This window comes from Trichomonas vaginalis, chromosome III (genome assembly GCF_026262505.1).
Source record: "Trichomonas vaginalis G3 chromosome III, whole genome shotgun sequence".
NCBI classification, from domain to species: domain Eukaryota; phylum Parabasalia; order Trichomonadida; family Trichomonadidae; genus Trichomonas; species Trichomonas vaginalis.
The window spans coordinates 10,339,767-10,362,134 of record NC_067205.1 but is presented as its reverse complement, the minus strand read 5'-3'; the positions used below and the strand labels follow the sequence as shown (position 1 = coordinate 10,362,134).

Genomic DNA, 22,368 nt, shown 5'->3' with positions numbered 1-22,368 from the left:
TGCTCTCCATCGCCGGATTACCTGCTTTAGTACCTAATACTCCATCTATGATAGTTCCTGCCGTTTCGCTACTGGTGCCAAAAAGTTTGCAACGGGTTTAATAATCTTTTATAAACCCAACCCGCAGCTTTCTTAATTCCTTCCATAATTTTTAAAGAATCCTGCCGCCATTTCTGATTTAATATTAATTAAAAAATATATTTCATCACTTATATTCTAATTTTTATTTAATGATAAATGAAACCGATTTTTAAAATAAATGAAACAGAGAAGGAAGAAATAAATGAAAGTGAAAATGTTCAACAAAAAATAAACATTGTTAAACCAATTACTGAAATAAAAATTTTTTCATCTGTTGAAGAATTTAATGACTATTATGCTAACAATAAAAAATTATTTGAAGAATTGACAACATGTAAATTGAATAAAATGTTTAAAGTTGATGGATTCAAAATTTCAAAAATAAAAGGGGTGATTAGTTTGAAATCTATTCCTCAATCAAGAATCACCTCATTAATGAAAATTGATGATTTAACAAAAAGAATAGAAGAGATTGAAGAAAGAATAAATCAAATAATTGATTTCATAAATTCAAATAATCATTAGTTTCTTAAAGTTCTATGTTGAACTCATCAAATTCTTTTTAAAGTTTATTTTTTTATTTTTTATTTCATTATGGTAGTGAATCTTTTACTCGTTTATGAGGTCTTTGATTATGACTCCATTGATTCCATTCAGGATTTAAACAATGTTTAATTAATCGCGGAATATCTGACATCATCTATATATAGCTTCTTTTATAAAAGATAAAAAATAAATTATTTTAAAATTAATGTTAATTTTTTAATGATTTATAAATAAATATATTTTAATGCATCGTCTATATATAGATGTAACAAAAAAAGTCACACACCCCTTCCTATCCTACTACTTATATTTTTGATAAACCCTAATAAAAGGTGAAGTTAAACATCGAATATCGTGATTAGCTATTCTTTTTAGAATAGTATTGAATTTAATTTAAATTAAAAAAAAATAGTTTATCTAAATATCGTCACCTTCACCAGAGCCTGATTTAGATGATTTGGATATGGTTTTACATTTCTGAATTAGGAAGATTGTTGAGATAACAATGATCGCCATTATAACAATTAAACCAATTGCAATTAGTGCAATTTGATAATTCTTCAATTTAGAAGAATCTCCCAAATCGTTCGATCCTCGTGTTGGTGATGGTGCTTTATTACTAGTAATGTTTGGTGTTGGATTATATATTACTGTATCCTTTTCGACTTCTTCTTTCGTTTTGATTGTATTTTCACTATACAAAATATATTCGAAATCATCTCCAAAAAGACTTTTCTCTTCGTCTTCACTTTGTTCACCAATTTTCTCGAAAATAAGTGTTGTGTTACCTTATATTGTTCTTGAATATGTACTTCCATTATCATATTCTGACAAATTAATTCTTCTATAATCAAATTCACCAATATTTTCAATGACATTAAATGCCTCAAAACCCGTAGTATTTGAGAGTTTTCTACTATCTGGTAATATCCTTAATGATATATTTGGATGTGTTGATATATTTGTAATTTTCTTGAATGATTTATCGATGTTTTTATAGCCAAACAGATGAGTATATAGTTTTATCTGTTTGTTTTTGTATTCTAATTTCACATTTGCCTCAAGACTCTGCGATCCAGATGATTTGGTTGAAAAAAATTTATATACTTTATGTTCTTCAAAGCTCTCAATTCCAGTTTCCCTAATAATGTAATGTCTCTTGGCAAATACTGATGATTCAGCATAAGCGATATGAAATTTGCAGCCAAAAGTGGTTTCTAAGCATTTGATTTTTGAATACACTTTTGAATCAGAACTCTCATTCACTGAAACTGCAAAAGGTTTATTGCGAGTAATAGTGTCAAGAATTTCTTCACTTTTTCTAATATATTTGACAGTAATATTAAAATTTGTATTGTTAGCTGCAATAAAAAATGAACTGGTCCTGCATCCTTCTTCACCTGGCAATAAAATATGAAAGCCATCGGTGAGTCTGGAACAGTTCGGATACACATCTTCTAATCGAGAATAGTCATAAGCCATAATTCTTTTCATTAAGAAACTCTCAAGTGGCATCAAATTTTTGATTTGAGAATATAAATTATCCAAATTCAATGCCTTTCAAATTAAAATATTCTTCTCAAAAATTTCCTGCTCTCAATTTGATGAGATTTTTCATACAACATTATTGAGTATAAAAATTGATATCTATCAAATATAATATGTCAAAACAGATAAGGTTCAAATTATCTGATTCATAATTTGTATATTCTATCGTACCTAATTGAAATAAATAAAGTTTATTGCTAAATTACTAATATATTAATGACGAAAGTGTAGTCAAAGATAAAATACCACAAATGTTTTGTATTTCTACCAATGTATTTTATTAATTATTATAAGATATGTATATAACGATTTCGGACATTTCAACCTGACAAGAGTATAAAAAGTTAGTTTTGACCATTTTCGGTTACAATTTATATTTATTTTTATACTAATAGCATGAACTTATTTGAATTAATTTATATTGTATATTTTTCCATTTAAATCTCCAAAAACTTGAGTATCATATAAATCAAAATTAATTCAAGGTCAAAATTATATTACAAGCAGTTCATTTAACTTTCATTACTAAAGATATTCCAAAACGAAATAAGGAACTATTTCAAAATACTGAACTATTGTTTCAAAATTCTCAAAAGATTCAAAGTGATTCCATTTTTTTTGTATTATGATTGAAATATCTATTGATTCAAATATTCTATTTTTGAAGCAATATAAAGTATCATTAACCGAAATGTACTGTAAAAGCAATCTTAATCAGTGTATGCTTGCTATTATATCCTGTGGAAAAAGAAAATAATATATTAAAAAATTGTTTTACATTAATAAAAAAGTTTTAAATTAGCCATAATCTACATCAAGTTGTCTGTCAAGTTCTAATCTTTTCTCCAATTTTGTATTTTTTTTCTGCTCCAATAATAGGCTATTCCAACAATTGCAACAATTAAAGCAAATAAGGCTGCAGAAACTGAATAGTATATGATCATTTTGAAATTCTTAGAGGTAAAATCAGGAGTTCTGCATGCAGGCAAAAGATATGATTTGAGATTGATCAATTTTGTACTATTGCAATCAACGAATGAAATATTACCAATATAATACTTGTAAAACTCTATTAAAGGTGAATCAATAAACACACAATGACTAAATGTAACATTTACATTAAAATCATTATAATCTCCAAAAATTGATTGTTCAACATAACTGGAGTTGATATAATTATAGTAATTGACATCAACAAATTTATATGCAATAAAGAAAACTGTAAAATTGCATCTTCTTGACAGAACTTAATTGTTGAATTGTAAAGATTGAAAACACAACCCATGGTAAAGTATTTGGAAGTATTAATTCCATTTATTATTGATGTTATTTCATAGGTTTCTAATCTGTTAAGATATCCATTTATATCATAAATATCATAAGACAAACCATTTGCAGATTTAATATCAGAATATACTATGCTGCTGTTAAATGAAATATAAGTTCTCGTATCTATATAACAAAATTGATACATCATTCTAACAATTTCGATACCACAAATATGATTCATTTCAATATGAGAACTTGAATAATCAATCCAAATAGCTCCTGTCTTCAATTCTGATTGACATTTCCAAAAGAAAACGTTATCGATCTTGATGAAAGGATTCAAAACAAAGTATTTATATGCAGGTCGTAGAACAGTGATTGCAGCACCTTCGTCATGATAAACACTAACATTGATAAAATTACAATGAGTAATTTATATTTTTTCATCTATGAAACTGTATCTTATTGATGAGTTTTGTTCATGATTTGTGTAATTCTTCTCTAATGGAATTGATTGACAAAGAATCGGTTCAACATCTGGATATGGTATTTCTTGAGTAAATGAACAGTTAATCACAGATGTTGATTTGTCTGTTAAAACATTTTCAATATCTCCTGTGATATCCAAAATATTTGAATTCAGAAAATAACAATCACGAATAATATTAACATATAATAATTCAATACGACAATTGATGAAATATGAATTAAATATAGAAAGCTGTGGAATATAAGAACACATCAATTAATATAATTTCATTTTATGTCTTAAGATATTTGAATTGAATGACATCTCAAAAAAGAATTGAAATACTTCTCAAAAATAAAAAAAGTTAGACAGGAAATTTAGAATATTGCATATGTACATCTCCTGCCTATTGGTTATTTGCATAATGATATCTATTATTTTCAATCTTTATTGCTCATAATAAAACAAATATATTATTCATTTGAAAGGTTGTATTTTTCCAAATTTAAAGCCAACCTGATATTGATTGATATTAAACTCATCGATTACTATCACAATTTTAATTTTTATTTTTTAAAAATAATAATATAATAAAAAACTCAATAATGGTTTGCCTCATTGGCATGAAATAATTATTAATTTTATATACATGTCAAATATAATAATAAATTTGGATTAATTTGTCAAATATTGAATTTTCCTTATTTTGCTCATTTGAAAAAAAATTTGGAGTTGACATTATTAAAACTCAAATACCTTATTAATGTACTTCATTATTTGCATATATACAAAAAAAATCAGCTCATTTTTGACTAATTTAGCCTTTAAATGAAAACCTAGAACTATTTTAAAATAATAGTTATTTGACATTGGTTGTTTTTCTGCCAAATATTAATATAAAAGAATAAAAAAAATCAAATTAAACTACTGTATTTATTCATTGATAAATTTTCAATTATTGTCATCTCAATTTATAGAATTACAACTTTTACATCAGAACAAAAACATATAGATATGATTTTGAAACAGAATTTTGATAGTGAATCTGTTTGCATGTAATTATAGAACAAGATTTCAAAGAAGTGATGCTAAGACCACTTGAAGAAACAATATTATCAATAAACGAACGAGTCTGGTTCTGGATATTCACACCACACTGAAGGTTGATACATCCTGCGAATGCGTTTTGTTCGATTGTCTTCACACAAAGAGGGATGTTTATATACTTGAGAGATGTGCATTCGGAGAATGCTGAGAAACCAATAGTTTCGATAGAGTTGTCTGGGATCATGATGCCTTCAAGATGCTTGCATCCGAAGAATGCACTCGATGAAACACTCTTGACATTCTGTGAGAAGCAGAAGAACTTAATCGAAGATGCAGGAGGGAAGTAGATAAGATTACTTCGATTTTTGTTGAAAAGTGCACCGTTGTCAATAACGAAATGTTCACTGTTAACACACTCGATAGCACTTAGAGATGTGCACCCTGTGAAGATGAAGTTACCGATATTACTCAGAAGACAGCCAGACGGAATTGTGAAGACACGAAGAGATGAGTAGCCTCGGAATGCATAGTCTGAGATACTGATAGTAGAAACTGGGACTGTGAATGTTTCAAGACTAGTGAACTCAAAGCAACCAGATTCGATTGACTCAATACCACTCGGAATGTTTTCGATATTACGAAGTGTATTGCATCCACTGAAAACGTACTGGCTAAGAACATGCATATGACTATCTGATGAAAATGTGATAGTTTCGATGTTTGTGTTCTGAAAAGCGTTTGTTCCGATGAAAACAACTGTCGATGGAATGCTTATTCGATTCAAACTTGTACATCCACTGAAACAGAACATATCAAGACTCGAAATTCCATTTCGTAGTGTGACAGATGTGAGTGAATTACAGCCAATGAATGCATATTGACCAATGATAGCATTTCCATCAATATCATTAAAAGTAATTGTTGTTAAAGAGTTGCAATTTTTGAAACAATTATCTGATATTGAACTTAGATTATTTCCAAAGAAGATATATTGTAGTAACTTGCATCCTGAGAATGAATTCTTGCCAAATTTAGAAACTGAAAGAGGAATATTGATACTTGAGAGTTTCTCGCATTCAGCAAATGCTCCTTCATAAATATCAGTCAGTTGGCTTTCGGATTCAAATCCAATTTTTCTCAATATTTTATTTGATCGGAATACATCATTATTAATGATCTGAACTGTAGATGGAATAATATAACTCTCACTCTCATTCAAACACATCACAACTGTTGTCTTTGCTTTATTGTAAACAATCATCTGATTATCAATAGTAAAATCAGGTCCTTCAGAGAATGTCAAATTTGTGGTGATTGGGAAGCAAGAACCGCCAAGATTTTTTAAGCTAGATGGTAAAACAACCTCTTTAAGATTATTACAACCATAAAATGCATAACTATCAATTTTAGTTATACCCGATGGAATTGTTATTGATGAAATGTTTGTATTTTGAAAAGTTTGTGTAGGAATTGAATAGATTCCTTTTACAATTACAACAGAATTCAAATGTGTGCAAGTTTGAAAAACACCTGATCCGAGTGAAGTAACAGAATCTGGAATTATAACTGATTTGAGATTTGAACCGCCAAATGCCCAATCACCAAATGATCTAAAATTAATAGAAAATTGAATTGATTCTATAATAGAATTTGCAAATGAACATGAACCTACAGATGTAACTTTTTCAGGAATAGAATATGTCTTACTTTTATTTGCAGGAAATTTTACTAGGTATGTTTGATCTTTGTTGAATAAAACTCCATCTGAAACACTATAACTTGGATTCGATGGATCAATTCTAAACTCTTTCAGCGATTTAGAATGAACAAAAGCATATTCATTAACCTTAGTTGTTGATTTTGGGATAAAAAATGTTTCAATCAGTGCTCCATTAAAAGCATTGACACCAATTTCTTTCAAATTGGATTCAACATCGATTATAACGTTTTTTAATTTTGAACAAGCTTGAAAACATGCTGATCCTAACGATGTCACATCATTCGGTATTGAAATAGATGTAATTGATGTATATTCAAAACAACAAGTGGAATTTGATTTCAAATGAGTTGGAAGAATTATATTAGATAATGATATGCATCCTCCAAATGCATATGACCCAATTATAGTTAAAAACTCACAGTTGCTGAAATCAATAGATGATAGTTTTGAACATTGATTAAAAGCACAGTCATTGATGTTTGAAAGACGAGATCCAATAGGGAAATTGATAGATAATAGAGTGTTCCGACTTCCTTTGAATGCATAATCTTTGCAACCATCACCTGCATAAAGTCCATATATTGTTTCACAACTCTCTTTTAGATCTACATTTACACTATTTTCTGATGATGATAATATTAAATTATCATTACTATATCTTTCATTCATTTCGCAAAATTAAATGGAATTGTAGTATTAATTAATAAATGTTATACTCCCTGTTGTGAACAAATTCTTTCTGTAATACTTACTAAGTATAATTTGCTTGTTAGAATACTAAGACCAGATCTGATCGAAATAGGTGATAATTCACAATGCAAAAAGAAAATATTTACATCATCGAATGTGACAAAAATTTGATGTGACCTCTTTAAAAAGAATTTTTCCTGATTAGCACAATCTTGATTTTGATAGGAAAATAATAATATATAGAGTAATAAACCAAGATCACTGTGTCATATAATGGTGTCCCAATATTTGATTTATATCAACCTTTTTGATTTGACTATTATATTATTACAATCAAGCTTTTCATTAAATTGGTAAGCAAAAAAATAAAAACAAGTCGTGTTTAAATTACTTCTACATAACTTGCTTGCTGTTAGTTTTCTTTGAAAATTACAGCATAACCTGTTGCATTTTTACTTCATTGCCCTTTATTCAATTTGATTTGTTTTGTTTTAAGCAGATATAAATTTAAATAAGAAATAATGAAAAATGTTTAGATTGCAATACCAAAGCATCACAAGTATGTTCTCATTTTATTTATATATATTATTGCGAGACTTTCAAATTTCTCCCTTCCAATAGATCCCAAAAACTTGAAACTTCAACTTCAACAATATTGCTATTGATACTGATTAATGTAGTAAAATCTTACACATTTTAATTTTAAATTAATTCTATCATGTCAAGAAGCTCATAATATATGTAGATAGACTGAATTTGGATTACATTTTTTGTGTGAAATCGGATATTTAATGTTGTCGGATCAGTTATTTTTCCTAAAAAAATTGGCAATTATAGAAATAAGAATTCTTTGGATACATAGCCGATGCAACTAGTTTAAGATATTTGATTGTTACCTTTTTAAGGTTACTGTTACGCCCATATGACGTCATATTCAATTCTGCTGTTTAAGGTTAATTATCAATAATTTGAAATAAAGTCAAAATTTTGTGAATTTACCTTTAAAGGTGCACTTACCACTTTCTAACATGCTATTACAAAATCAATATTTCTTTATTAGTATAGCAAAAAAGTATAACAATCATACTAGGCACTCTAGAATGACTCATGATAACTTTTTCACAACCAAATGTATTGATTTTTTACCTGAGAAAATTGGGAATTAAAGAATATTTGTCAAAAAAAGAGGATGCTTTATTGTCGTATGGAAAAAGTGACAAAAATATCATTGTCGTTTTAAAAGTAGCTCTTTACCTGGCCAAAAATTCTATTATTCGAAATTTCGCATTGTCGTCTAAAACTGCCAGAAGACAATAATAATTTGATAGAATGTCAGAAAGAGGTAAATTCACTTTTATAAAAAAAATTGATTTATAAAAGAAAGAATAATATTTATTATACAAATACTAAACAAAAAAAAATAATCTAAGTTATTTGAACTCTAATGGCTTGAAGAGTTCGAATTTGAAGTACATTGGTTCCTGATCGAGTTCATCTTCAGGAACTCTGTTGAATATAGAAGAAGCAATGCTTAGAAACTCTTCCATGTCCTTGATTTCGTATTTTTCGCATGCCAAGTTCGAAATTTGGATGATATCGGGAACACTTCGCTTAATCATGTTAGGAAACTCCAAAATGAAGATGGTAATGAGTATACAAGTATAGATTTTGTTGACAGATTTGTATTTTATCAATATAGGAAAAATTTTTTCCAACAAATCTTCTCCTAATGTCCTTGCCATCATTGTAAACATGCATGGTGTGATGTGCTTGAATACCTCGTAGTTGTTGAAGCTAACGTAAGTGGCAACGGCAGGATAAATGGCACTCAAAACAAAATTTATGTCATCTGTCAAATAAAGTGTGGAATTCTCAGTATTGATGTACCATTTGGATTGACCGTATTCAAACATAATCATGTGCATAGACCAAAAGACAATTGATTGTGATTTATCGTCACATTCAATATCTGATCCGAAAATTAGGTTAATAAGGATCATGCATATGTCTGTCATGCCTTGTGCGTAACCTAGATCAGGTGCGAATATCATTAATGTTGATAAAACGTTGTAAATCAATTTTAATACTTTTGTTTCGGAAGAAATACGTATTAAGTCTTTGGAAAGCTTGTCAAGGTCAGAATTAAGCTTGGAACGACCTTTAAACTGATGTGCAATGCGGCATTCCCATTGGCCTCTGACATTTAAGTATTCTTCGATTTTCTTTGGTGTTGCAAGCGAAATAAATATGTTTTTATCGATTTCTGAATTGAATAGTTTGTAGTCGTCTGAATCTTTTCCTGTTTGAATCAATGATTTTAAAATTTCGCGATGAGAAGATAAAGTAAAGCTTGTTCCGATAACGGAAAGATTATAAGGAGGCTTAGAATTGTAATGAAATTGCGCTGGATTGACTAAATATGAATGCTGAAGGATCCAATCAACAGGATCTGATGGTCTGGAGCCCTGAGCAGGAATCCACACTTCTGAATCATCTGGCGATGCCATAATGATACCATTTGCAACTAGAATTTGGAAAAATGTGTAAACATCATGAATTGATTTTAGAAAATAAATCGTTGGAACTGGTTGTCCATTAGTTACGATATTTATTTTTGATGACTCGTCGATTTTCGTTACAATATTCGTAATTGATGTGAAAGGAAGTGTTTGAATTGTACTATTTTGAAGTGAATATTTGCAGAATGAAAGAAATGGACTTCCATTTTTGTAGTAAACTGATAAGCATCCATCTTGTCCGTCCTCATCACGCGCTGAGTGTAGGACGCACAAGAGTGCTTCAGTCATTTCGAAAAAAAAAATCTTTTCTGCCAGTCAAAATATAGAATCATGAAGAATCTGAATTTAAAGAGATTTTAGAGTGTTAATACGGATTTGTGGATCAATACAAATTCTAAAGAAAGAACAAACTCGGATTTCGTTTCGTTATTGGAGCCTGAATATGGTCTTAATGGTGTAATAAAATGTAATGGAAAGATATTAATCAAGTAAAATGCTTTATTTCAAGAATTTTGAGAAAATAATTTTGGAAATTCAAATACAATATATCATAATCATGTCCATATGAAAGGATATGAAAATTTAAGAAATGTATGCATTTTATTTTTAGAAAATATTGACTAATTAGAATCAATAACTGTATTTAATTAGAAAATTTGATCAAAAAATAGATTTACCCAAAGGATCTACTCGGTGTTCAATTATTTCGATTTACTTTGATCAGGGTGGAAACTAGTTGCTTACAAGGGAATTAAGATAATGGACTAGATAGGAGTGAAGTCGATAATTGATTAAATATTAATGATTTATTTCTATTGAACTATATCTCCTTGGAAACAATTTTTATCATATCTTTGAGAAGGTAATTTATACACGAGGTCAGAAAACTCATTCTCTTGAGATTTTTTTTCTGATTCGATCAATCGTTTCTATTAAACTCCAGCAATAATGTAATAATAACCACATTTTTACGTAACGATTATAATTTAGAGAGTCATGCTGCATTATAACATTCTTCAAATTCCAGAATTTCCAAAGAATTTTGATTAAGCCGATGTTATAGGTATCACAAATACTACAAACTTGAGCAATATCGAAATTGCCAGCAAAAGTTTGAAATTGCATTGCTCATATTTGTTTTGTAAACTAAAAATCTGCTTATATTATTCATTAATTTTTATGGCATTCCAAACGGGAACCGCGGTTGGTTACCATGGATTTCCGTCACCGGTCACATTTTAAAGATTTTTTAAGCCTTATAAAAATATGCTTTGTAAATCATTTTTTGTAAATCGGCAAAAATTTGGTAATTTTCTTCAACTAATAAATCTGCGAATAGCATTTATAATACAAGAACAATCTTTTAAAATGCGTTTGATTCATTTTTGTATAATTTCATATAGGCACATATATTCTTCCGGGACTTTCCGTGATTTTACCGTAAAATCATTAGTTTACACCAATTTTTCCGTATTTTGAATAGTTTACTGCACTTTTTCCGTAAAATTGAGTTACGGGAATCCGCAAAATTTCCGGACCTCATTTTTCATAGAATATAATAATAATATTTGATAAAAAGATATATTATTTATATTTTTGATTTTTGAATTACGGAAAAAGTGAATTGATAACTTGATTTTTTTATATGGTTAATTTTTCAAATGATATTATGAAGATCTAAAATATTAAAAGTAAAAAATTGAATTACGGAAAAAGTGAGGTCAAAAGTGAAATAAATTTGCAGAACAATTTTCATTGAAATAAGCTTTATTTTTCATTATTAATAACAATGCAAAAAAATATTTATCACGGGTTCAAAATTTAAAATTAAATATTTTAATAATTTACATCTTATTCTTTATTTTATATTTAACCCGTGAAAATATCATTTAAAAATTGAATATATTCAAAAAGCTTTATTTTTATTATGACTGCATGGGATCCTCATGTATATGATGAGTGGATTCCATTTAAGAAGACGAAATATCCACCAACTCCTGAAACATTGGAAACAAAGTGTGGAAAAAATGTTTCACTACGATCGGCTATTATGAGAATGAGCCTAATCAATCAGACAAAGGAAGGCTCTTTACATACTGTGCCGAATGTAGTGAAACATTAGTTCAAGGGCAGTTCGTGCGATGCATTAAAAAAAGCAGGAAAAATGATTTTAAAGATCATAAGTGCAAATTTTTACTCCCAATGCCCAACTACGTTCCTGCTGAGCACCAAGTTGAGAATACTCAGCAAGCAGTTGGCTCTGGTAATGATCCTTCGTTAGAAGAGATCATTGCCAGGCTTATTGCGAGCCTAGATATAAGCCTTTATGCCACAATGAAGCCAGCATTTAAAAGCTTCCTAGAGAGCTTCGCCAAATGGCTTAAAAATAAAGTCAATCGCGAACAGGGCATCAACTTTACAATCCCAGACATTGAGTTCACACGGCGCGGTGTCAGAGAGGCATTGATTACTTTAGGCAAAACAGACTCCTCTCGGGGCCTAAAGTTCTGCGAGGAATTCCGCATCTTCTCAATTTCCCTGGACTGCGGAACACACAGCAGCCGTCATGGTCTATTCTCTTGTGTGTGCAATCCAGGCAAAACAGATCGCCACCAATTCTTCGACACAACAATTTCGACTAATTGGACATACGAGGACTACCATACGTGGTTTGATTCTCTTAAGGTTAATAAAAACCACGTAGCTGGAGTAGTCGGAGATGGTTTGCCAGCCCAGGTTAAAGGACTCTGCCACTGGAGGCTAGAAGGAGCCCTTTTCCCTGGCTTACAAACCGTGTACATTCGTTGCCTTAACCACGTCTTGAACAATGCTATTGTCCACGCACGTAAGCAATGTCCATTGTTGAATGAACTGATGAATAGAGTTCACCAGATTATCATTATCTTTAAGAATCACGATATGAGAGCGAGATACAAGATCAGGGTTCCATCAATCCCGGAAACTCGCTGGCTCTACATAAGTTAGTATGGTTATCTTGGGTACTGTGGCACTGCGTTCCACCTTACCCAATATAACCTTAAATATTTACAAAACCGTTAACGTATATTTTACAACACAAACACAAACACCAACTTAACCTTAAATATTTACAAAGCCGCCAACCACTTCACTAACGAACTCACTAATGTAAAAATAAACGTTCTCACTATCGTTCTCACTAACGACTTCACTAATGTTCTCATAAATTTTCCTCAATATCTTCATCATCAGTGTTAACCCTATTGTAGTCATACTTGAAGCCATAAACTTTCTCTAACTTCTTAACGTACAATTTACATAACTTACCTTCGTCATCATATGGTTTAATGATATAACTATTTCTATCTTTATACACAGTCAATGAAAAGTCAACTGGTCTCGGATGTATTTGAAAGAACATGTTATGCTCAGGAAGGAAGAATAAATGTTTAAATGTATGTTTGTTATATTTTTCGATTTGTATGAGTTGCTTTTGTTCTGTCATTTACATCCAAATAAAAATTTTCATTATAAAAATAAACTTAAAAATTAATGATATCACCACCCTCACACGTATGAAAACATAGCACAAAAATAAATTTAGGTGAAGTGGTGAGATATCACCTCTTTTTTCACCTCTTTTTTCACCCTTGAATTCATTGCTTTATAACTCTCTTCCTTGGTTTCTTTTTAGTTGCTTTCTTCACGTCTGTCTCCAACTTGACTGTCTTTCTTCTTCGTCCGTAATGATATCAGTTACTTCCACCAGTCAATGGGTCAAATGGTCTTTCGTAAGGGTTTCCATACATTCCATAGGGACCATACGGAAGAACTACTGGTGGAGGAAGAGTTCCATCGACTCTATTTAAATGCATTGTTTCACCTTTCATCTGGTCATTAAAGTCTTTTGCATGTTTTGCAAACTCATCGTCCTTTCCTAAAGCATTTTCTGACTCAGTCGCAACCAAATTGGATGCTTTATTTATGAGCCCTATTTTATTTAATCTTAACTTCTTTGCAACCCAGCCTCCAATCTTCCTTTATTTGCATCTAATGTCTTCGAAACTCTTCCTCCACTCATTTTATTTACTGCGTCATAAGCCCCAAGTGCTTTTGCTCCAAATGCTAATGCTTTTGTTCCCATTGCGCCTAAAGCTGCCCAAGCTACCATTTACACCATATTAAAATCATCTCTCTTCAATATTATCTCATAAAAGTTCTCGTTACTGGAGAAAGTCAATGAAACATAAACATTCTCACGGGCTTCGCCCTCACCGCTTTGCGGTCTATCTAACTTCTTTCTTATCTCATCTATTCGCTTCAAAATGTCTGAACAATTGCTAACATCTTCTACAACAGTTATTTCATCATGAATGACCTTCAAGAACAAGCTCATTTAATATGCTATTAAAATCATCTCAATAATGAGTCCATCCTTTCCATCTTTAGGTAGCACAACATCTTTCATTGAAGAAGGTTCGACAAGTCTTATGTTAAACTTACTGACAAAGTTTGTTATACTATAATGCTTCGGTGGCGAATACATGTAGTTTGAAAGACATAATATAGATTCTTCAGCAAATTCACTTATACTGGATTTTATAACAATGTTCTCACGAGACCAAATACCACCAATTGACAATCTTGTAAGCAATCCTGCTGAACCTTCTACTGTAAACGTCGATGGTAACATTCCACGAAGGTCATCTATTGACATCGTTGAGTCACTGAATTTAAATATTTTCTTAAAGCAATCGTCATTATCTAACCATGCAATAGCTTTGAAGTTTTCATTCGAATATACATCTGCTTCATTAAATGTAAAACCTGACTTCTTTGCAGAGATGACTTTAAAATCTATTGAGTTTGTTTCAAAATTATATGCTATGGTAACTTCTGAAGGTAATGGATGCCCTTCCGCAGTCAGTTGTTCTCTCACTACCGTTTGAAGCTTTGTGTTAAAAACTTTCATGTCATCTCCTGTGTCTAGGTTCACATACACAGCAACAGGAAAACTATCTTGCTTCTTTGTTTCATCATTATACCTCAAAACATTAAAGTTCTTCAATAATATTGTCCTTCCTGCTGGAATACTTCTAACTTGTCTTATTTCAATAGCTTTCTCACCTCCTACATACTCTACCCAGTGTCTTGGATATTCATAAGTATACTGACTTTCTTGAATTTTGGTGGTTTCATCATAACGTGTTCATAGTATATCTTTATACTCTTGTCAGTTAGACTCGGTGCTATGTTCTGAATATTTCTGACTTGCATTTTTAATGGAGATAAAATGAAGCATTTAATACATGACGTAGATGAAGACATGAATGAAACTACAGACAAACTTAACTCTTCTCTCATTCTTCCTTTCAGCAAAGACTATGATTCTGTTCAAATGGTGTGTATTTCTATTGTGGAAAGATGGGTTCAGGTAAGACATTTAACCTCATTCGTCATATACTCATAACAGAGCGTTTAGGAAACGACTCTTACTATGACCAAATCATTATATCAGCAACTTCAGACTCTATGGACTCAACAGCGAAAACATTTATGTCAAAAGTTCAAGCCTCTGTCGTTAAAGTTCCAGACAGTGAACTCATTGAATTTCTTCAACGTTACATTCGACGTAAGAGGAAATATTATGCTATTGAGATTTATACAGTCAGGAATGCAAAAGACTTCAGAAGAGATGGAAAGAATTATTGACAAACACCACTTACGTCAATACTCAGGAGTTTACGATATGAAACGACTGACAAACTACATTCTATCAAAACTTTCAAAATACCCCTTCAAAAAATATCCTTCAAACACTTTATTAGTTTGTGACGACTTCGCCGGAAAAGGTTTAGTGTCAAAGCCTGACTCACCATTAGCTAACATCATAACTAAAGTCAGACATTACCACTTAACTGTAGCAATACTTATGCAAACATGGAGGTTTTTAGCTTTAAACATAAAACGTCTCATAACTGACTTCGTTATCTTTCAAGGTTTCTCACGTTATGATATTGAACTCATTTGGAAACAGTCAGGTATAACATTACCTTTTGAAGAAATTTGGGAAGCATATAAGTCTCTCATCTCTCCTCGTTCATACCTTGAGATTCATATCATGACTAATACCATTAAAGTCAAAAATATTCCATGGGAACGACCAACATTGTTTTAAAGTTTAACCTTCAATTGACTGATGGTAAACAAATTCCATGCATCTCTGTCGCCATTTCTGTTAATATTTTTGCTGTCATTCATATCATCCACTTCCCATCCGTTAGCTTTTGAGGATATGCGTTAGAATAGCTGTTCTTAAATGAAGGCTTTTCACCTTTGAGAGCATAAACTCTATAACTTTCTGCATACTTTATGTTTGAACCTCCTGAGCCATCATTGACATAAATTTTTATAGGCTTCCACCCTTTGTTCATGTTCCTGCTTCTTCCCTTAGCTCTTTTGTTCAGTAGTTCTACATCTTTATACACAGCACCTGTCTCAGTGAATTCAACAATATTTTCATTCGTTAGCTTTACATTCAAACCCTTGTCGAGTATATTGTTCATTTCATACATATAAAAGGTTTTTATTCTATATGAAATGAGAAGCAAATCCATCTTAGCTGGTGCCGTTAATGTTCCAATTGAACCAACATCAAATGTTGACTCACGAACGACAAACAATATTGTCATAAAGAACTATAGTTCAGTGTTTGAAAGAAAAAGAACCAGAACTGAAATCCGTGAATTTAAACTCAGCTTCAAACGCTAACGCTACATCAGATGTTAAGTTAGAGTATCCACCACTGGACCAAATTCTTTCAAGAGAAGCCAACGACAACCCTTACACAAATGTTCAAACAAATCCTTCAGATAACGTAGACCATTACCTTCTTCAGTTATACCAAACAATTTTACTCAAAGACGATAAGAAGCTTTTGACAAATCTTATAAGCAAGAACCAAATAATTCTAACAAAGGAGGACCTTGAAAATGTTATATCACGAATAACAGGAAACAATGTGTCATTGACTATCTCGACCCTGAAATCGAATGCTGTGGTCAAACGCCACCATTCATGAAAATAGGTAACATCCGCATCATTGAAACACCAGGAACTACAGGAGTTGAGTTTAAGTATAAATATTCGAACGAGTATACAAAACTTTCAACAGAATATAAGCTTTGTTTGAAATATGTTTTAGTAAATTAAAGCAATTTGTAATATCTATCCAAAACTTCTTCAACAGTATCGAACTCATCTTCATAATGCAAACCTAATCTTATTGACTTGGTGCAGTTTTCACTAACACAATATAGCGCTTTGCGCTCGGCGCCTTTGACGCCTTTTTCTGTTCTCTTGACTGACATAACTAACTCATTTGTTTCATCAAACAGCAACAACCAAAGTTCATGACCTAATACATAACATTCATACTTTATATTTTTAGCTCTGAGTTCTCTTGTAAGCTGTTGCATTTAATATTTTCTAAAAAGTCTACTTCAACAGTCATTCGCACTGGTGCCTTCAGTTCTACAGGCTCTCCTTGAAAGTCAACTAGTCTGAATTGCATGTCTTTCAAATTATGAGGACTAATGCGAACCCATTTACCTAAATGAGTTGCTATGACAGGAACGTTTGGAATGAACATTGAATTTACTTCATAACAGAAGGATTTATATTCTACTGAACCTTTACTATTAACTCCTGAAATACCTGTGACATTAGCTATTTTTGACTCAATGTATAAACAATTGCCATAACATACGTATGGAACAGATTTCATCTCAATCGTTTTGTCAAAACTTTTCAAAGGAAATGTCATATGGTATGCTCCCAAAAGAAGTTGTACTCTATGACTCATTCGTGTTATCTTAAACTCCTTCGCATAACTGAACTTCAAAACTCCTGCAATAAGTTTAACATTCATTAAGTTTTCTTCGTTCTCCTTGTTTATTGTAGTATTTATGAGCGCATTTAACACTCCAGCTAATGTTTCCATCTTATATTCTACATTATTGTGAAATCTTATTTCGTGCTTCTTTCCATCTATTTCAAACTCCATGAAATCTGTTTCATCTGTTATGACAAAAGTTGCGATAGTATTGAAGTCAACAACTCTGAAAGCAAGTGCTTCATTCTGTAGACCTAAGTTTGTTTGTAGCTTTACTGTCCCGTATTCGTTTGGGTCTGTACTTTGCAAATAGAACAACATTTTATTCTCATTAAAATATGACTATTGCTGCATATGCGTATGAAGCTGACAGAGCTAAACGTTTATATTTTGGTCAATACTCTCTCACACTTACTGACAAATATATTGTTATCAGTGATGGAAATACCGAGAAATACATAACATGGAAGGACTATGAAAAGTTTGACCCTATTTTAACTCCATGTACTATGCCATTCATTGTAAATGGTGAAGTTGTCATGAATAACGACACAACAGTATATAAGTCTGTATATGAAGCGTTAGAATATATGTTGAATTATAATCCCGAAAGATTTGACCCAAGCACTACACCATGTGCAATGCCTTTTATTAAGGACGGTGAAATCGTAAGAGTTCCGGATTCAACGGTTTATACTGCTGTTCAAAACAGTTTACAAAACATTTTAGCGAATATCTTTAATTCAGAAACTACAGAAATAAAATTACCATATATAACAGATGCTAAAGAAATTAAATCAAAAACGACAACATTATTTACGTCACTTAATGATTTAATGACTTATATCATTAATATTCCTGCACCAACTACAGCATTTGATCCAAACTCGACGGTTTGCAGTGTACCTTTCATTAACGACAGTTCATTAATTGTTTTAAGGGATTCAACAGTTAATGAATCATTAAAGGCGTCATTAATGAAAATCATTGATTTTAATTCATTCACGAATACATATAATTCATTCATTAATGTTTCATATGCTTCTAAAGAAGGTGAGCCAAAAACTATCGATAAAGCGGTGTATGAAATAAAAGCATCAACGACGAAATTGAATTCGTTAACTTTTGACGGTGATAGTTTCGTTAATGACATAACATCGGGGAAAACAATTTTAACGAAAGAATATTTAAAATCTCATGTTAGTGAGTTCGTTGAAATTGAAAAAGAAGGTGGAATTAAGTTCGATCCACTGAATTTCATTTTCAGCTTAGCGAATGCGGGTGTTAGTTTCGCTGAATGGACAACTATACAGAGTGAAATAAATGCAATATGGACGTTTTTGGGGTCAAAAGCGGGAATGGGTGAGCTTGTAAATGCTGCAAGAACATTAGGTGAAACAGGAAATTTTGTAGATGGTTTTAAAAGACTTGTTTCAAATGTTTTAACAAACACAAAGAAATTATTTAGATATACCGTACATAACGGACGGATTTTCGAACAGGTAGCAACAAACCCTCCGGTTATGGCTGCGTTGATGATGGTTAGAGATATAAAACCACGTAACGACGGGAACGAAGAACATGAACAACAGAGCCCAACGGGCTCAGAGCCACATAGTGGCGAGGATACTGGTCGGGTTATTCAAGACATTAAAAACGTGTATCCTGAAGTTATTGATTTATTTAGAGGAGTTAATGATTCAATTTCAAAACATTCTATAACCCTCGATGAAGAGAATAAATTAACAGATTATATATTCGTCATTATTGCAGAATTAATGAAGAGAATAAATGAAAAAGGAATTGGTGATATCATTAATGTCAGCGATGTAATGATGAAAAGAAATTTTGACTCATTATTTACAAAACCGAAAACAGAATATAGTCTTTATGACGTAATTACCGAATTAATGAAAAAGATTAATGATAATAAGAGTTCTGGCGGAAGAGTTGAATTAGAAGTGAATGATGTTAATGAGAAATTAGCCGAAAAAGCAGATAAAAACCACGTTCATTATATAACTTCAGACGAACAGATTATAACGGACTACCATGGATATTTAACACGAAGTGATGAAGCGAAGACAAAAAATGTTAATGAAAGAAGATATAAATACATTCGTGCTAAAGGTTATGACATAAGCTGTACTGTACAGTATGACACAGGTAAAGCACCAGAAGCATTTAGTTATAACGATGAAATTTATGCCTCTACTTTCTCTGTTAATGGTGTATTAGTTGAACCAAGATTTACTTTGAGAGTTAAGGCAAAAATAACGTTTGAAGATGCTATTAAAAGTAAAGCTGACAAAGTTGAACTCGAAGCAATGAACAAAGTTTTGAAATCTCATAAACACAACATCTCCGATATAAATGAACTTCAAGCTACATTAGACAGTAAAGCTGACAAGAACCATACACATAAATCCTTCACTACTGTTAGAGCAGACGACATAATATTGAACTATACCCTTGGTTCAAGTGCACCTTTAGAGAATCCAAGTACAAGCGTAAAAGATACACTAAACTCCTTAAATAACAAATGTATGAATATCGAAGGTCATGTCAGAAACTTTGAAACACATGAACTACCAGCAATGTTAGATAAGAAAGCAGACAAGAACCATACACATAACTCCTTCTCAACTGTTGCTATAGAAAGTATTGAAGGAACGGTTGAAGAAACTGGTGGGGATGCATTATATTGTAAACCTCCTAACTTTCCACAAGGTTTAACATCGGATGACGACATAACGACGATGAGAAACATTAGATGTAAAGATGTTTATGTCATGAAGGATGAACATAATATTAAATTCACTGCTCAAGATTTATATGACAAGAAAGCAGACAAAACAGAGCTTCAAACATTAAAGACTCAGATTCTTCAAACATTATATCCTATAGGCTCTATTTATACTTCAATGAACTCAACAAATCCAGCAACAGTTTTAGGTTTTGGTACATGGCAGCAGATTGTAGACAAATTCTTATACTGTGCTAACTCTTCAAAGCAAACAGGAGGTTCGAAGAAAATTACTGAAGCAAACCTTCCACCGCACACTCATACAGGAACTACAAACACAACAGGTAGTCATTCACATTCAATAACAAAAAGAGGTTATACAAATCTTGCAGCAGGTTCGGATAGACAGGGAATGCATAGATATGATATTTCAAGTGACCCAGTAGATTCAAGCGCAGGTATTTTCTGTGGAACCGCAGGAAATCATGCCCATACTTTCACAACAAATCCAACAGGTTCGGGTGCAGATTATATGCCACCATTTGTGACTGTATTCGCATGGTACCGCGTTCAATGAACGCGCTTGAGCCTAGAATAAAATCTTTAACTTTACATAAATGAGCTTGAAAGAAGTATTCGAACAACATCCATGGAGGTCATTTAAGAAGTTCAATGAAGCTGCAAAGAGTTCGGGATTTACTAACAGAGCTGAAGTGAAAAGGTTCTTTGACAAAAATGTTGTACATCAAACAAAAATAAATCCTTACGACTACTTTTTACCAATTTACTCCAACACTCCTGACGCATACCAATTTGACACTCTCATTCAAAGCAGAAAAGGAGGACATAAACCATTCCTCATCTTCATAAATGTTAACACTCGCAAAGCTTTTGCGTATATAATGAGAAATAAAGGAACTCATGAAGTGTTAAGAGTTTTACAAAAGTTTGTAGCAGAACATAGCCCAAGTATTTTAACATCAGACCAAGACAGTGCATACCTCAGCAACGAAATCACAGAATTTCTCATTAAGCATAACATAACTCACTACACTACTGAAGACCATAACCATAACATACTCGGTATCATTAACCGCTTCATAAGGACTCTCAGAGATTTAAATCAAGAGCGAGACTTTACCGAAGAAACAATGAAACATTTTCTCGAAGTATATAATTCCTCAACACATTCTACAACAGGACATACACCAAATTCAATGACACAACAACAAGAAGAAAAGTATATACAAAAGAAACGAAGCCAAACACAAAATATCAGAAATTCAACACAATTTACCCTCATTCCTGGTACAAAAGTTCGTGTAGTTCTTGACGACAAACCATTGACAAAGAAACGTTTAAGGTTAAGTCGAAATTATTATATCGTAGACTCTACGCAAGGTAATGGATATCTTATAAAAGCTGCTGACGACTCCATAGCATTTTACCCTCGACATAAGTTAGTTGAAAGTAGTAATGGCAAACTTGCTGAAACCATTGACGAAGCAAAGCGAGGAGTGGTTATTGAAATACTTGGCTACAACATAAACGATGACACTTATAAAGTAAGATATGAAGGAGGCGTTGAAGATGTTATACCATCTAAGAACTTGAGAGAATCTAAACCAACTCATCTGGGACCATTAGAGCGGGAGTACTGGAAAGATAAAAACATGCCAGAAAGAATAAGAAAATTCTTCTAAACTTTTTCGTTGGATGTAAATCAGACAAAAATATAATTTAGGTGAAGAGGTGAGATTTCACCTGTTTTCTCACCTCTTTTTTCACCTCTTGAACTTTCGTGAATTTCCTTATGAAAGAAAATAACGCTAATTTTATTTTTATTTATTTTTTATTTTG

The 22,368-nt window shown here is 31.7% G+C and overlaps 6 protein-coding genes and 3 pseudogenes across 9 annotated transcripts, besides 2 other annotated features; 3 read left to right on the top strand and 6 right to left on the bottom strand.

Moving 5' to 3' along the window:
• Nucleotides 1-4,901: 4,901 nt before the first annotated feature.
• On the bottom strand, nt 4,902-7,349 carry TVAGG3_0676730 (uncharacterized protein; the record flags this gene model as incomplete). Its single annotated transcript, XM_001314869.1, has 1 exon — nt 4,902-7,349. The coding sequence occupies one exon, from the start codon at nt 7,347-7,349 to the stop codon at nt 4,902-4,904; it is 2,448 nt and encodes an 815-aa protein (XP_001314904.1).
• A 1,022-nt stretch (nt 7,350-8,371) lies between these two features.
• Nucleotides 8,372-8,403: a mobile genetic element.
• A 370-nt stretch (nt 8,404-8,773) lies between these two features.
• Nucleotides 8,774-10,177, bottom strand: TVAGG3_0676710 (Rab-GTPase-TBC domain family; the record flags this gene model as incomplete). The annotated part of the gene is made up of 1 exon (XM_001314868.1): nt 8,801-10,177. One exon carries the CDS (start codon nt 10,175-10,177, stop codon nt 8,801-8,803), a length of 1,377 nt encoding a protein of 458 aa, XP_001314903.1.
• Nucleotides 10,178-12,868: 2,691 nt separating this feature from the next.
• Nucleotides 12,869-22,368: part of a mobile genetic element that runs on past the window's edge.
• On the bottom strand, nt 13,621-14,039 carry TVAGG3_0676700 (annotated as a pseudogene). The gene has a single exon. A coding segment is annotated over exon 1 (419 nt).
• On the bottom strand, nt 14,268-15,145 carry TVAGG3_0676690 (annotated as a pseudogene). Its single transcript has one exon. A coding segment is annotated over exon 1 (878 nt).
• Nucleotides 15,195-16,046, top strand: TVAGG3_0676680 (annotated as a pseudogene). The gene has a single exon. A coding segment is annotated over exon 1 (852 nt).
• On the bottom strand, nt 17,307-18,083 carry TVAGG3_0676670 (uncharacterized protein; the record flags this gene model as incomplete). The annotated part of the gene is made up of 1 exon (XM_051242592.1): nt 17,307-18,083. The coding sequence occupies one exon, from the start codon at nt 18,081-18,083 to the stop codon at nt 17,307-17,309; it is 777 nt and encodes a 258-aa protein (XP_051089179.1).
• TVAGG3_0676660 (uncharacterized protein) lies at nt 18,604-18,813 on the bottom strand (the record flags this gene model as incomplete). Its single annotated transcript, XM_051242591.1, has 1 exon — nt 18,604-18,813. A coding segment is annotated over one exon (210 nt), but the record flags the coding sequence as incomplete, so codon positions are not given.
• On the top strand, nt 19,673-20,740 carry TVAGG3_0676650 (keratin-associated protein family; the record flags this gene model as incomplete). Its single annotated transcript, XM_051242590.1, has 1 exon — nt 19,673-20,740. A coding segment is annotated over one exon (1,068 nt), but the record flags the coding sequence as incomplete, so codon positions are not given.
• Nucleotides 21,660-22,211, top strand: TVAGG3_0676640 (integrase core domain containing protein family; the record flags this gene model as incomplete). The annotated part of the gene is made up of 1 exon (XM_051242589.1): nt 21,660-22,211. The coding sequence occupies one exon, from the start codon at nt 21,660-21,662 to the stop codon at nt 22,209-22,211; it is 552 nt and encodes a 183-aa protein (XP_051089176.1).